At 36.6% G+C, this 14,094-nt stretch overlaps 1 protein-coding gene across 11 annotated transcripts in view; it reads right to left on the bottom strand.

Moving 5' to 3' along the window:
• GOLGB1 (golgin B1) overlaps positions 1 to 14,094 on the bottom strand; it is a 61,461-nt gene that overhangs the window by 19,960 nt on the left and 27,407 nt on the right. For all 11 annotated transcript variants that reach the window (XM_081139097.1, XM_081139098.1, XM_081139093.1 and 8 more), the window contains 3 exons: positions 11,338 to 11,452; positions 8,473 to 8,540; positions 305 to 5,481 (listed from right to left, as the gene is read on the bottom strand). In XM_081139097.1, coding sequence (XP_080995223.1) covers positions 305 to 5,481; positions 8,473 to 8,540; positions 11,338 to 11,452 — 5,360 coding nt within the window. The remainder of the gene's footprint in view (positions 1 to 304; positions 5,482 to 8,472; positions 8,541 to 11,337; positions 11,453 to 14,094) is intronic.

Raw genomic sequence — 14,094 nt, 5'->3', positions numbered from 1 at the left:
GATGGGAAGAGAAGCAGACATGAATTTTTCATATTAATACAGCTATAGCAGAAAGGCATTTGCAAAAAAAAATGAGAGGGGGAAAGAGAGGGAGAGGAAGAGGGAAAGGGAAAGGGTAAGGGAAAGGGAAAGGGTAAGGGAAAGGGAGGGAGGGAAGAAGAGAGAGAGAGAGGAGGGATTGGGGGAGGGAGATGAGAGAGAATAGATCTCCTAGGGGAATTTAAACCAAGAACAGTTCCATATTAAATAGACGTTCTTTGCCTTTGATTACCTTTGGAAGAGGGGGAAAAAATTACTCGTTTACCTAGAAATGCTGATCTTCATTTCCTCCATATGGATAGACATCTGCCTAAGTTGATCCTTTAGAACACTGCAATTCTCCTCTTTGAGTCTAATTTCTTCTTCTTTAGTTTGAATAGCATCACCGAACTTCCTCTCCCATTTCTTGGCTTCATCTATCACCCTGTCCCGATCATCCTGGAGGGAAGACATGCTCTTAGTGAAAGCTGCCAGCTGGGCTACAGTACTATCCAAGTTTTCCTGAAGTTGTTTTACTTCCTTGTCTTTCTTGTTCAAAGTAATCTGAATCTCTCCAAATGTCTCTTCCAAATGGACTTTTTCTCTGTTCAAAGCATCCAGTTTTTCTTGCATATTCTTCTTCTCTTTCAGATGTTTCTCTTCTACCTGCTCCAGTCTTCGCTCAAGATCTTCATCCTTTTGTTTCATTTGGCTTTTAACTGATTCTTTATTTGACTGAAGTTCCTTTTTCAACTTGAGATTGTCTGCTAGGACCCTTGCTGCTTCACTTTGAGTGTCATCTAGCAGTACTCTGAAGTTAGCTAATTCTGTTTCAGCCTTCTTGCGGTGTTCCTTGGCTTGAGCCAGATTTTCTTTGGTTATTTCCAAATCTTTTTGGGACTCAGTTTGAACAAATTCTAGGGCCTTAACAGTTCTTTCCAGAGCACTAATTTTCTCCTGGTACCTGATGCAGTCCTTCTGTAGCTGCTTTACTTCTTGTTGTTTTTCTTTTAACAGTTCCTGTAGTTCCTTTGCATGGCTTTTATTGCTATGTCCTTTCTGAGCACCTTGTATTTTCTCCAAATATTCTTTTCGGATTTCTGATTCCACCTGAGTTTTCTCCTTGACTAACTGCTGCTTTTCTTCTTCCAATTCACTCATACACTTTTTAAGGTTCTGCATTTCAGATTCTAGTTGCTCATTCTTAATCTGGGCATCTGTAACATCTTGATAGTAATTCCCAATGCTTCCATTAAGTTCTGCTAACTGATTCATAAGCCTCTCTTCCAAATCATCTTTCTCTTCTTCTGCTGTCTCCTTGAGCTTGGTAACTCTGGCAAGTTCTTCTTGGATTTGCTGATTTAAAAGGTTTATTTTGGTTACTTCTTCCTGAAGCATTTTTAGTTTACCATCCTTGGCTGATATTTGACTCAGTAAAGCATTTCTCTCATTTTCTAAAGTCTGGCTAAATTCCTTTTCTTTCCATTTCTCCTCCTCTAATTCAGCAATTCTTTCTTTGAACTGATCAATTTGCTGTAGGTAGTTATTAATTTCATCATGTGAGCTGACCTTCTCACTTGTATCAGGATTGGCACTGGTGTCTGGAAGAATGGATTCTGAATATTCAGGCCTTGCGCTCATACTTGAAGAGTGTTCCTCATTAACCTCATCTGGGACAGACTGTCTCACTTCTTCAGTGATATGTATCTGGTTATCAAATTTCTCAGTGGCCTCTAGGCTAGCTTGTTTGGGTACATTACCTTCTATCTGATGTTTTAAATCCTGAATCTCTTCACTTAGAGAGTCTTTCTCAGTCATTAAAGCCTCAAACTTCTTAGAAAGGGTTTTATACTCTGTTTTGACCCTTTCTAGTTCCTCCTTCATGTTGGAATTGGAAGAAAGAAGTGCTTCCATACAGTCTTTAGATGTATCTCCTGCAGGTTGTGCCTCTGCTCTAAGCCGGTCATTCTCTTCTTCCAACTCTAGGATTTTTTGCTGTTTAGATTTAGCAAACTTTCTCATCTTTTCTTTCATTTCCTCCATTTCTTGTTGAGCTTCTTGCAACTGCCTTTCCACCTCTTTCTTGTCTGCTTCCGCACTTCTTAGCTTGCCATATAGTTCTTGCTTCTCTTGCCTTACAGTTTCCACCACATGCTGAATCCTTTCTGCCTCATTACTAACGTTCTCATAGGACTGCAGAAGAATTTCATATTCCTTTTGTAATTCTGTGTGTTTCTCTTGCCACTCAGTGCTTTCTGCAGTCTTAGAACACTTCAAAGATTCAATTTCCTTCACTAGGTTTTCTTTGTCTTTAGTAAGACCCTCCAAAGCTAATTTCAGACTTTCACAAGAACCACTGAGATTTTGATTTTCCATTAAAGATCTGTCCACTTCTGCAATAAGTTTGTCTCTTTCTTCCTGAACAAGAGCTAACTTTCCTAAGAATGTATCTTTTTCTTGATTTTGAGCAGAAACTTGACTTTCCGCATCTGCCAAAGACTTAGTGAGATGTGCAATGGTATCTCTCGCCAAAGACAACTCCTCTTGGAGACCTTTGTTTTCTTTTAGTACTTCTTTTCGAGAAATGAGGGCAGCTTGCAGTTTCCTCTGTATTTGTTGTTTTGCTTTACTTTCATCTTCAATCTCCTCTGGTTTTTGCTTCAATTCACAAAGTTCCACCTTTAACTGCTTTAGTTTTTCATCATGTTCTTTGGCTTGCATTTCCAGCTGTGTATGCAGAGCCTTAATTAACTCCTCTTGTTCCATTATTTCTGTCTGTACTTTAGTTAGGGCTGCTTCTTTCTCATTAAGCTGTCCAGAAAGATATCTAACTTCTTCTTCCTTTTTGCTTATGAGTTTTTGCAATTCATCTAGTTCAGGCTGTAATTCTCTCAAACGTTCTAATCCAGCAATTTCTAGTTGACTGCTTTCTAATTTCTGCCTAAGGCTTTCTGCGTGGGCTTCAGCTTCATGAGATGATGTTCTCAGACTTTGGATTTCAAAACTCTGTTTATTTATCTGCTCCTGTAATTGAAATACTTCTTCTGATTTTTTAGTAAGCTCACTTGTTATAGAACTAACCCTCAATTCTAACTCCGCTTTCTCAGCCTCTATTTCTTTGAGCTGGGTCTCAATCTGGGCAATAGAAGTACTGCCCTGCAGAGCATTCGCATCTACAGGATGAGGCAAGTCTGGGCACAAGTCAGACTTTAAAATAGGTTCAGCAGGTTGCTGCTCCATAGCTTTTAATAAAGGTTCTTTTACACCTTGAGTGGGAGAGCCTGGTTCCTGCAGGTCAGTGCCTGGGAGTTTTTTGCCTACAGACTCCCTGATTTGAATCTGCAGTTGCTTTAGCTGGTCTCCAATGTTCTCATTTTCTTTGCTTTGCTCATCAAACTGTTCTTGCAAGCGATTATAGTCATCCTTCTGTTGCTTTAGCTCCTCCCTAAGATGTCTTTCTTTCTCCTGTGCCTTTTTAAGAATCACCTTGCGAGAGGTTAACACTTCCTGTAGCTTCTTTTGAAGTTGCTCCTTTTCTTTTTCAAGGTCTAATATCTTTTCTTCCAGTTCTGGTTTCCAGTGTTCTCCGCCACCTGCACCAGGTGGACTGCTCACCACTGTTTCTTTTACAGGTTCTGCTGAACCTCCATCACCTGCATCCTTGTTACCTGTGGTTAACTTCTGGATAATTGCTTGGTTTTCAATTATTTCTGCTTGGAGCAAATCTATTTGGTTTATCTTATCTTGAAAATCCTGATTCATCTGTTTGATCATAGCCTGTAACTCTTCTTCAGCTGCTGCCTTTTCTTCCAAATCCTTCCTTAAATGCTCTAGTTCTAATTCTTTCTCAGATATTATCTGTTTTAAAGAAATTTCTATTTCTTGGCACTTAGAAGTCACACATTTTTCTGAGTCTTCTTTACTTTCTTTATCTTTCTCCATTTCTTTCCCCTCACTCTCATTGAATGGGACCTCTTTCCTAGATTCATTTTTCACTTTGGCCAATTCTTCTTCTAATCTACTGACTCTTTGTAGAAGCTCCTTTCTGTTAATAAGAGCTGCCTGGAGCTTTCTCTTTCTCTGCTCACTTTCTTTCTTTACAAAATCTAATTCATGTTGAAGTTCTTCTTTACTTATTAGCCCTGCTGGGCTCAACTCATCAAAAGTCTGTTTAAGGCCAGAAACAACTTCTTTATCTTCTTCTACTTGCTCTTTTTTTGACTCTTCAGCTCTGGATAATAAATTCAGCTGTTCTTTAAGAGTCTTAATTTCAACCCCAAGAGAAAACTTCTCTTCATTAAGCTGAACCATTTTCTCAGTCATACTAAAGCTGATTTCTGTCACTTGTTGATCCTTCTCCTGGATGGTTTGCTGGAGGGTTTCTACATCTCTCTTTTTCTCTAATAAGAGTTGATCCATTTTTGTTATTTCAAGTTCCTTCTGTGAAAGAGCCTGTGAAAGTTCTTCCATCTTATTTGTGATATCCCTCAGACGTTCTGCCCCCTCAAGCACCTCACATTCCTTCTTCTGCAGCTGGCTTTGCAGGCTTTTTATAAGTGTGCTCTGCTCAGAAAACTGAAGCTGTACACCATCCAGTTCATTCTGTAAAACTTTAATTTTCACATCTTTAGATTTGCCTTCTATGCTGAGACTGTGGATCTGTTCAGCAAGCAAGTTGTGATGAGTTTGATTTTCATAGTCAAGTCTTCTTTGACTTTCTGCTTCTGCAAGGTTCATTTCCAGTTGTTTTACCTGAGCCCTCAGTTCTGTTACTACACTAAGTTCCTTCACCTGAGCGAGAAGCTGGTCTCTTTCTTCAGACAAAGCAGTGAGTGCACTCTTGGAGTCGTCAGCATTTTTCTTAAACTCTTCAAGCAACTGAGTTAGGTTGTTTATTTCCTTAGCTTTCTCATCTAAATTTTTCCTATAGGTTTCTTCTGCTTTTTGAAAGCTAATCTCAAGCTCCATCATTTGACATTTTAGCGTTTCCAATTCATCCTGGTGACATTGACAAATGCCTGGTACAGCAGAAGGGGGGTTATCAACATCATACTGTTTTGTTGATTTCAATTCTATTCCAGTATCATTTAAAGATATTTCCTCAGATATTCTATTTTGATGTTCAGTGCTCATCTGCTCTTCTTTTTCAATTGCTGGAAGACTGCTCTCTTCATTTGACACTGGGGGAAAATGTTGCCCTGTATCTTCAAGCAATACTTTCATTCCTTCACTCTCTATCTGTTTCACTTCTTTCTGGTCAAGTACCTCAGGGTCCCCCTCAGCCCTTTTGCCCTGGAGCTGTAACTTAAGAAATGCAATCTCCTCTTGAGCTTCTTTCATTTCCAACAATAAAACTGACAGTTCTTTATGTTTCTGAAAAAATGTGTTCTCTAGGAGATCTTGTCCACTTTCCTCAGCAGAAGAGTTGCTCTTGTTGAGCCTGGTAGTATCAACCATGGTGATCTGTTTTTAAAATAATGAAGAAATAAAAAGCTTCAATTAAATGTTTTATAAGAAATAGCCTAACTAATAAATGGCATTTTTTACATTTTCCAAAACCTGAAATTCTTTAGTCCAAAACTTCTTCCTACCATAAAACTTCTAAATAATTTAAAAATCAGTATTTTTCCAAATTGGGCCTCTGAGGGCATCCTGTCATTTCTGCACTGAGGTGAAGCAATAGTCATAAGACCTAAGAAAACCTGGAACTTATTTTCTAGATATTCCTTACTTGGGAAACTATTTGTTCAGATTGAAATACGTACTTGTTTCTCCCAAGAACTGCTTAAAAATGAAAAGGGAAGCAGGAACTGAATTAAATATTTGTTTCATCCAAGACCAAGGAGGAAGCTATAGAATTCCTTTTTCTAAACTATCCCCTGAAATGAGCCATTAACACACAGGTATATTTTCAACCAAGTACAGTAAGTCCTCATGATGTGGATAGATTCTTGGAACTGTGGTAATACTATGTATAATGGAACCAATTTTACCACAGATTAATTGATGTGAACAAGAGTTAAGTTCCTGTGGCATCTCATCAACATTATAATGAACCAACTCTGAAAGATCGACATTATTTCAGGGCCTGCTGTAGACTGAGATAAATGACCAGAATCAAATAATCAAAAAGGAGTTTTGCTAGAGCTTAAGTATGAAATTATGAACTTATTTGACAAAACAGTAACCATTATTATTATAAAGAACACTGTGTTAAACTTCTCAATCCATATAAATTACTTCTATAATTGTTTTTTAGGAAAACAAAATCAGTGAAATCTCATAGTAAATTTAATTAGTATTATGTTAAATGAGTTTGGGGACAGTGTGTATAATAAAATCTCCACCTTTGTCAATAACACCTTTTCCTTCCAGAAAAAAATTCCAATTTGATAGAAGATTGTCAAAAAATGTAGTAGCCAATAGTACAAACTCTGCAGTCTGACTGCCCAAGTTCACATCTTAGTTCTGGCACCTACTAGTAGAAGCTGGGCACATAGTAAGTATTCAATGACTATTAGCTATTACCTTGGTATCATTCTCAGCCACTAAGAAAAAAAATTGATTATTTTAGAATTATTGAAATGTTATCTCATCAGTTTTCAAAAGCATTATTTTTAATCATTTAAAATTCTCCACCCTCTGTATTATTCACAGTCACATTTCTAGAGACCAAAACTGGAAACAGTATTTGAGACAGGGAAAAAGTCCCTTTATAATTTCTTCATGTCACGTTCCTATTTATACATCCCTATATACATTCAAGACCTGATATGATCAAGGCATCACCACAGCCAAAGACTTCAATATAACTAACTCCTTTTTTGTTTCCTCTCTTACCCTAAGTATTCTTATTTCCTCTTTTCTAACTCTCTGTCATGCTGTCTGCTGCTCCCTATATCTACAGAGTTTAATTAACTTTTTGGCTCCAGTAAAAAATAAAATAAAATCAATGTCATCCCACAAGGAGAGGGCAGAGACCCAGAGAATTTAGTTGTTTCTAGCTACTGTCATTATTTTTTCTCCTAAGACTAGTCTGCCTCTTTTAGCTGAGCTTATACTTTCTATGAAAAACTTTTCCTGTTCATTCTCTCTTATCCAGGGGGATTAACTTACTCACCCTTTCTTTTGCAATTTCTGTGTGCCTTTTTATCTTTCTTTTCCATTGTTCCCTATTTGTTCCATTTTGTCTTTCTTTCCTCCTTCCTTTCTCTCTTTCTTTCTCTCTTCTTTCTTTCTTTTAATAACAGATTCCCATCTTTCTTATCTGTTCTTCTTTTTTGAGCTAAGTTATCTTGTTCTAACTAGCCTCTACTGCTAAGCGTCTTAAAACATTAAGCAACCCCTGGCCAAATAAAATTTATTTTTACTGTCAGTATTCATATAATGCTACAATTTTCAAAATTAGTTTCTTTTGACAATTTTGTGAACAGAGCATCAATGGCCTCCTGAAAAGGCACTGAATGTTAAGTGTGGTACCTAATTTTATTGCCATCTTGGCTAGGCCACACTTAGTCAAATATTATTCTAGATATTCCTGTGAAGGTATTTTTAAATGAGATTAACATTTAAATCAGTAGACTCTGAGTAAAGCATATTATCCACTATAATGTGGGTGGACCTCACCCAGTCAGTTGAAGGCCTTAACAACAAAAAAAGACTAGTGAATTCTGCCAGCAGATTGCCTCCTGTAGCATAATTTGGGAATTCCTCAAAAAAGAGTGAATTCTGCCAGCAGATTGCCTTCGGACTTGAACTGGAACTCTTCCCTGGGTCTCTAGCCTGCTGGCCTACCCTGTATATTCTGAATTTGCCGGCCTCCACAATTGTGTGAGCTAATTCCTTAAAATCTCTCTCTATACACACACACACACACACACACACTCTTTTTATTTTCCTATTAGTTCTATTTCTCTGGAGAACATTATTACTCAAGGCCATTTATGACTCTATCATTGACTTCTTGATTGGAAGAACATTGCTAATTAAACACAATATACCTAACAGTAATCTTATATCAACAGAATATTAAGGAGTCACACATCTATTACAGTAATTTTCAGGTTATAAAAAGCAACACTGTCCAAAAATACCCTTTTAAATATAATCTTAAGTGAAACTGTGCCAATTGATAAGGAGGTAGTGGTAAATGAGAGATTTTATCGGATCTCTTCTTCACTGTGAAACTTTTTTTGAGATAAATGATAACCCACTATGAGAAATGGGTTTACAAATATCTTTTTATTTGTTCAGGACAAATAAAAAAATCCAAATATTCAGAAACAAATGGGAGTATATGGGAAATAATAACCATTATGAGTTTCTTAAATAGATCTAACTTTCTAAGTATGTAATTTTCTGTTAACATTAGAAAACTGCAGAAATGTTTAGGTTTGAAGCTAAGTCCTCTTGATCGTGTTCACATTCTGGTTATTTTAAGAATGCATCACTTACCTCACTGACTTCTGACTCTCCAGTTCTATTCTGAGCCTCCAGGAGAGTAATCTGAGAAGATAGTTTTTCTGAAAGTCACAAAATAAATATCCTTAGAGGTTATAGGTAGAGTGTTTAAAAAACCAGAGGCATGATTTTGTGTGTGAGGCTATTTGAGATCCATGAAATAATCAAGAAGAAAGAAATAGACAAAATAGTTTGGGAGAGATAAAAGGCTTATTTTATTAAAAGCAAATGGCAAGAAAAGAGAAGATATAAGATACAGTGCTATTATTAGATCATAATAATTAACCTGAGTGAAGTATAATAAATAGTGGAGGCTTTAAAGTAGAAGGACACCTGAGCATGTGACGAGAAGCAGCTATTTCTGTAGCATAATTTGGGACTTCTAGGGCAATAAATTTGCCTTAGAACACAGTAACCCTACTGTGTTCATAATAAACTTATTTATATAGCACTTATAATGTCTTCAATGTTCTTTTACATATGTACATAAAGACATCAAATTTTAGCACAAGAAGGGAGCTATCCAATCTCCTCAATGACCATATGAGGAAACAAAGAAATTACATGATCTACAGCCAGTTCACAGAGAACTCAAATCAGAATCCAATCTTTTGAGTTCTATCCCATGTTCAATTACAATGCATATATATGAGAAGGGTAGTAGTACCTTGGAGGATAATTAATATTGGGTATTAATATGCCCCCAAGGAGCTTACACTCTTTCTGAGAAGCTAAGACAGATACAGTAAGGAAACACACACAACATTTTGTTTATACTGCATCCAAATGTCCCAAGATGACCTACAGGGGCCCTCCCTCGTGATTTGACCCCCACTTATTCTCCAACCTCCTCTTCTTGCACTGCCCATTTTATGTTTACTCCCAAGTCACTGATCTTTCTGTCTAAAAACACACAAGGTTATTAATACCTCAGGGTATTTGCACTGCTTTTACTCTGCTTAGAATGTTCTTTGCTCAGCCTCTTCGCATGGCTGTTCCCTTTTCATCATGCAGGTTTCAAGTTCTCGGAAAGGCCTACCCTGCCCACTCGAATGCTGCTTTCCTCTTCCCACAGGCACACTTGCAGTAACCTGTTTTATTTTTCTCCTAATCCTTATCAGTCTCTGAAATTTTCTTATTTATATACATGTTTATGGCCTGTCTTCCCTTCTAATATGTTCAGAGCAGTATCCTTAACAATTAGATCAGTGCCTGGCACACAGGAAAGGCACCATAAAAATTTGCTGAATGAATGAATATTCATGGAACAAATGAATTGAAGACATACAATATGTTCTGACACTTCACAAGATTATTTGAAGTGGCACAGTGGTAGAAAAGTGCAAAGGGTGAGTTGAGAAGAACATGATACATAAAGCAAAGGTAACCTATAAGACCAGACATGAAAACTAATACAAAAAACCTTAAGGGCAGCCCAGCCAGCGTGGCTCAGTGGTTGAGCTACGACCTGTGAACCAGGAGATACAGTGTGATTCCCGGTCAGGGCACATGCCCAGGCTCCAGTAGAGGACCTGCAGGAGGCAGCCAATCAATGACTCTCATCATTGATGTTTCTATCTCTCTCTCCCTCTACCCAAAATCAATAAAAAAACTTATTTAAAAAAAAACCTTAAGGGCAGTGATCTCTGTAGGAAAGTGCAAGGAGAATGGAACGCATGTAACACCTCTAAACCACAGAGCTACATGACAATGACAGGCATTGTTTGCAAAACTGCAAAGCAAGCATCATGGATAAGGTCTGAAAGAAGTGCTTGGAGTGGGTTGAATAATGAGCTGAATTTGTGGTGTTCCTTATGTGTTAGCAATGGTGGGAATAGTCTAATAAAGGTATAATGCCCAGGTTAGAGCTCAGTGGAACTGTAAAATGGTTAGGCTGGAAAAGCCGGCTTCAGAGTTTAATAAACGATACAAACTTTACCTGGTATTCATTTTCATTCAAGACAGAGCATATCAGCCAGTTAATCCCGGATAAACAGATCAGTAAAGCATTATTAACTACAAGCTACTAAAACCGTAAGGTCTCTATGAAATGGGTAACAAATGGAAGAAGGTATGTCTCATTGTTACTAACTGTTCACACACATTCCAACAGAATAAAATGCTGAGTTTAGTACAACCCAACTAAACTTTATTTGGCACTTTATTTGCCGGGTACTATTCTAGTTGTTGGTAAAGGTAAAGCAAAGAAGAAGGAAAAATGGCCTCTGCCCTGAAAGAGCTTAACTTTGTATTTGAAGAGCAAGTAGTATAAAATATAAACAGATTATTTTAATATAAAGTTAAAGGAATGCAAGGATGGTACGAAAGCACAAAACTGCATTTAACCCAACTTTGGGGGATCAAATTTGACTTCCTGAAAAAGATAGCGCCCAAGCTGAGGCCTGAAAGGTAAGTATAGAAGTCTCAGTTGAGTATAACATGAGTAAAACCCAAAATGGTTACTATCCTTGAACTTTTATTTATACTGATTTCTATTACCTCATCTCACAAATTTATTACCAGGAATTTCCTTTCTTTTTTCATTTTGCCCATTTAAAAATTCATCATCTTATTTAGGCCATACTTTCTAGAAATGTCCCTGACCATTCCAAAATGAATATAATAAGAGACATCCTGGAGCATTTACAGCCCATGTTGTAAAATGTTGTGCTTATATAAACATTGGTACTGTTAGAATTGTCTAATGTGTGTTAATACTATCTTTGATAACCACCCGCTCAGCTAAATGATCTTTATTATCAAACAATCAGAGAATCTCTATATTATACACATATCGTGATAAAAGTCGAGGCACTCATAGATTAAGAAGACAGAATTATGGTTTTCAGTTATACATACCATTCTCAGCTTTCAGTTCCTCCAGCTCTATAGAACTAAGGAGCAAGGCTCCCTTTTCATTCTCTAGCTCTGCCACTCTCTTCTGCAAAAAGGCAATACTCTCTTCAGTGACTACCTAAATTGTAGAAAGACAACAAATTTATAATGATCTCCAGTGAAAAACTCTCAAACTAATGCCAGATAATCTCCAGCATTTTTTGTCTTCTAAAAGTTCAGCCATGAAAATACTTTAAAAATAGCATCTACTCATTGCCTAAGTCATCAGTAAAGACTATTTTTTCTAGAAAGAAAAACTATTTCCTACAAACTTCTAGTTCATTGGTTTTTGAATTTAAAACTGAAGCCTGGATTACAAAGACAGAAATCCCAAGTCTTTTCGGGAAAGAACATTTTTGGGTCCACAAATAAATAACATCACAAAATTAGATTAATGCCACCTGAAAATAAGGTTGCTCTCTAGAAGGAGATTGAGCAGAAAGAGAAGCTCTCAAGGAAGAACAGAGGCAAAAGTAATATGTACCACTAAGAAAGGAAGAAGAGCCATAATTGTTTCTGTTTTTCTCTTGTGTTTCATTTATGCATATGTATTGTTTGCTTCTCCTAACGACAGGCAAATACCAAATTATGCCACATCTTTAGTTTTATGTCTTTTTATATATTTTTCTTTCCAAGGGGATTATTCTATATAATTTTTCAGAAAACTGTAGAACTTTTCAGCCTTGAGGGTCTTTAGAGCTCACTCAGCCCCAAACCTTCACTTCATGTTTAAATAAAAGAGATGAGTTTAAGGATTTTATGGCTTTTATCCTGAGGGAAGTTCTCAGTTTGCATTATACAGGGCAAGTAAAACACAGAAAAGCCACAGGTGTACCTGGCTTGTAGGATGAGGAGACAGACTTTGGGACAAACAACTGCCAGAACGTGAGGGGAGAAATCAGGCAGAAAAAATTTCAGCAAGGGGGAGCCCTAAATTCCATATATAAACTATGAACAATGAACTGTGCATTTGCAGGGCTCACTTGAAGCAGTCCAGCTAAGACAAAAATAATTCAAACGAGTTTTGAGTGGCTGCCTACCACAGGCCAGAGTTTGTGGTTTGAGTCCAAAATACTGGCTGATAAAAAGTAATCAAAACTCTTCAGAATTTAAAAATAACAGAAGAGAGTCTTGAGAACAAAACATTCACAATATTCAGGGTTCAATACAAAATCACTTATCACACAAAGAAACAGGAAAAAGTGACCAATTCTCAGAACAAACAAATATAATCAACAGAGACCAAGTACAAAATGATGCAAATTTGGGGACTAGCAACCAATGATTTTAAAGATACTATTATAACTATCTCAGGACATAAAGAAAAATATGCTTCTAATGAATGAAAAATAAGAAGTCTTAGTAGAGACTTCCAAAAAAAGACAAAGGTCAAAATGGGCAAAAAATTATTTGAAGAAACAATGGCCCAAATGTCCCCAAACATAAACCTATACATGTAAGAAACGTAACAAAAGCTAGGGAAGACAATTACGAAGAAAACCACAACTAAGTACCTCACAAACAAGGATAAGAAGAAAAGTCTTAATGTTAAAAGTGTGATCTGGGGTCTCTCACTTTTGTTAATATAATACATACAGCACTTATAATATAGAGTAGCACAAGGGCTTATGATTACAAGGTTTCTACATTTTAAGTGGAGTTGAACAGTATTAACTCTAAGAAGACTGAATGGTTAAGGATGTATATTGTAAACAAGATATATCATGTTAACACTAGTCAAAAGAAAAATAGAGTAGTTATATTAATATCAGACAAAAGTACATCTCAGAGCAAAGAATGTCACCAAGGGATAAAGAAGGTCATTTCATAATGATAAATGAGTCACAATAAAAAAAGACATAAAAATCATATTTACAGAGAACAAACTGATGGGAGGAGAGCTTGGGGGGCTGGGTGGAAAAGGTGGAGAGATTAAGAAGTACAAATTGGCAGTTACAAAATAGTCACAGGGATGTAAAGTACAGCATAGGGAATATAGTCAATAATATTGTAATAACTATCTATGGTGCCAGGGGTATTAGACTTAATGAGGGGGTGTGGGGGGGTGTCACTTCACAAAGTACACAAATGTCTAACTACTATGCTATACGCCTGAAACTAACATTGAATGTCAACTATAATTGAAAAAAAATTTACAACAAAACAAAAAGATATAAAAATCCTAAATGTTTAAATCCCCAATAACACAGCTTGAAAATACATGATGCAAACACTGACAGAACTATAAAGAGAAATAGATAAATCCACAACTATAATCTGAGATTTCAGTATTCATCTTAATAACTGAGAGAACAGGTAGGCAAAAAAGCAGCAAGGATATAGTACACTTGAATAACACTATCAACCAACCTACATGATTGACATTTAAAGAACACTCCAACCAACCAGAGCAGACTACACATTATTTTCAGGTACATATGGGACATTTACCAAAATAGACAATATTCTGGGCCATAAGTCCAATCAATTCTAAAACATTCAAGTCATATAAAATAGGTACTCTAAAATTAAAGTAAAAATCAGAAAGACCTCTAGACATATTGCCTACAAATATTTGGAAACTTAATAACCCAGAGGGCAAAAAAGAAATCAAAAGGTATATTTGTACTGTGAACTGAGTGAAAATGAAAACACAACAGAGTATGTGGGATGCTGCTAAAGCAGATTTTAGGGGGGAAATTATAGTACAAAATGTCTATA

The sequence above is a fragment of the Miniopterus schreibersii genome (assembly GCF_964146895.1).
Source record: "Miniopterus schreibersii genome assembly, chromosome: 5".
NCBI lineage: Eukaryota > Metazoa > Chordata > Mammalia > Chiroptera > Miniopteridae > Miniopterus > Miniopterus schreibersii.
This window is presented reverse-complemented; position numbering and strand designations above follow the sequence as displayed.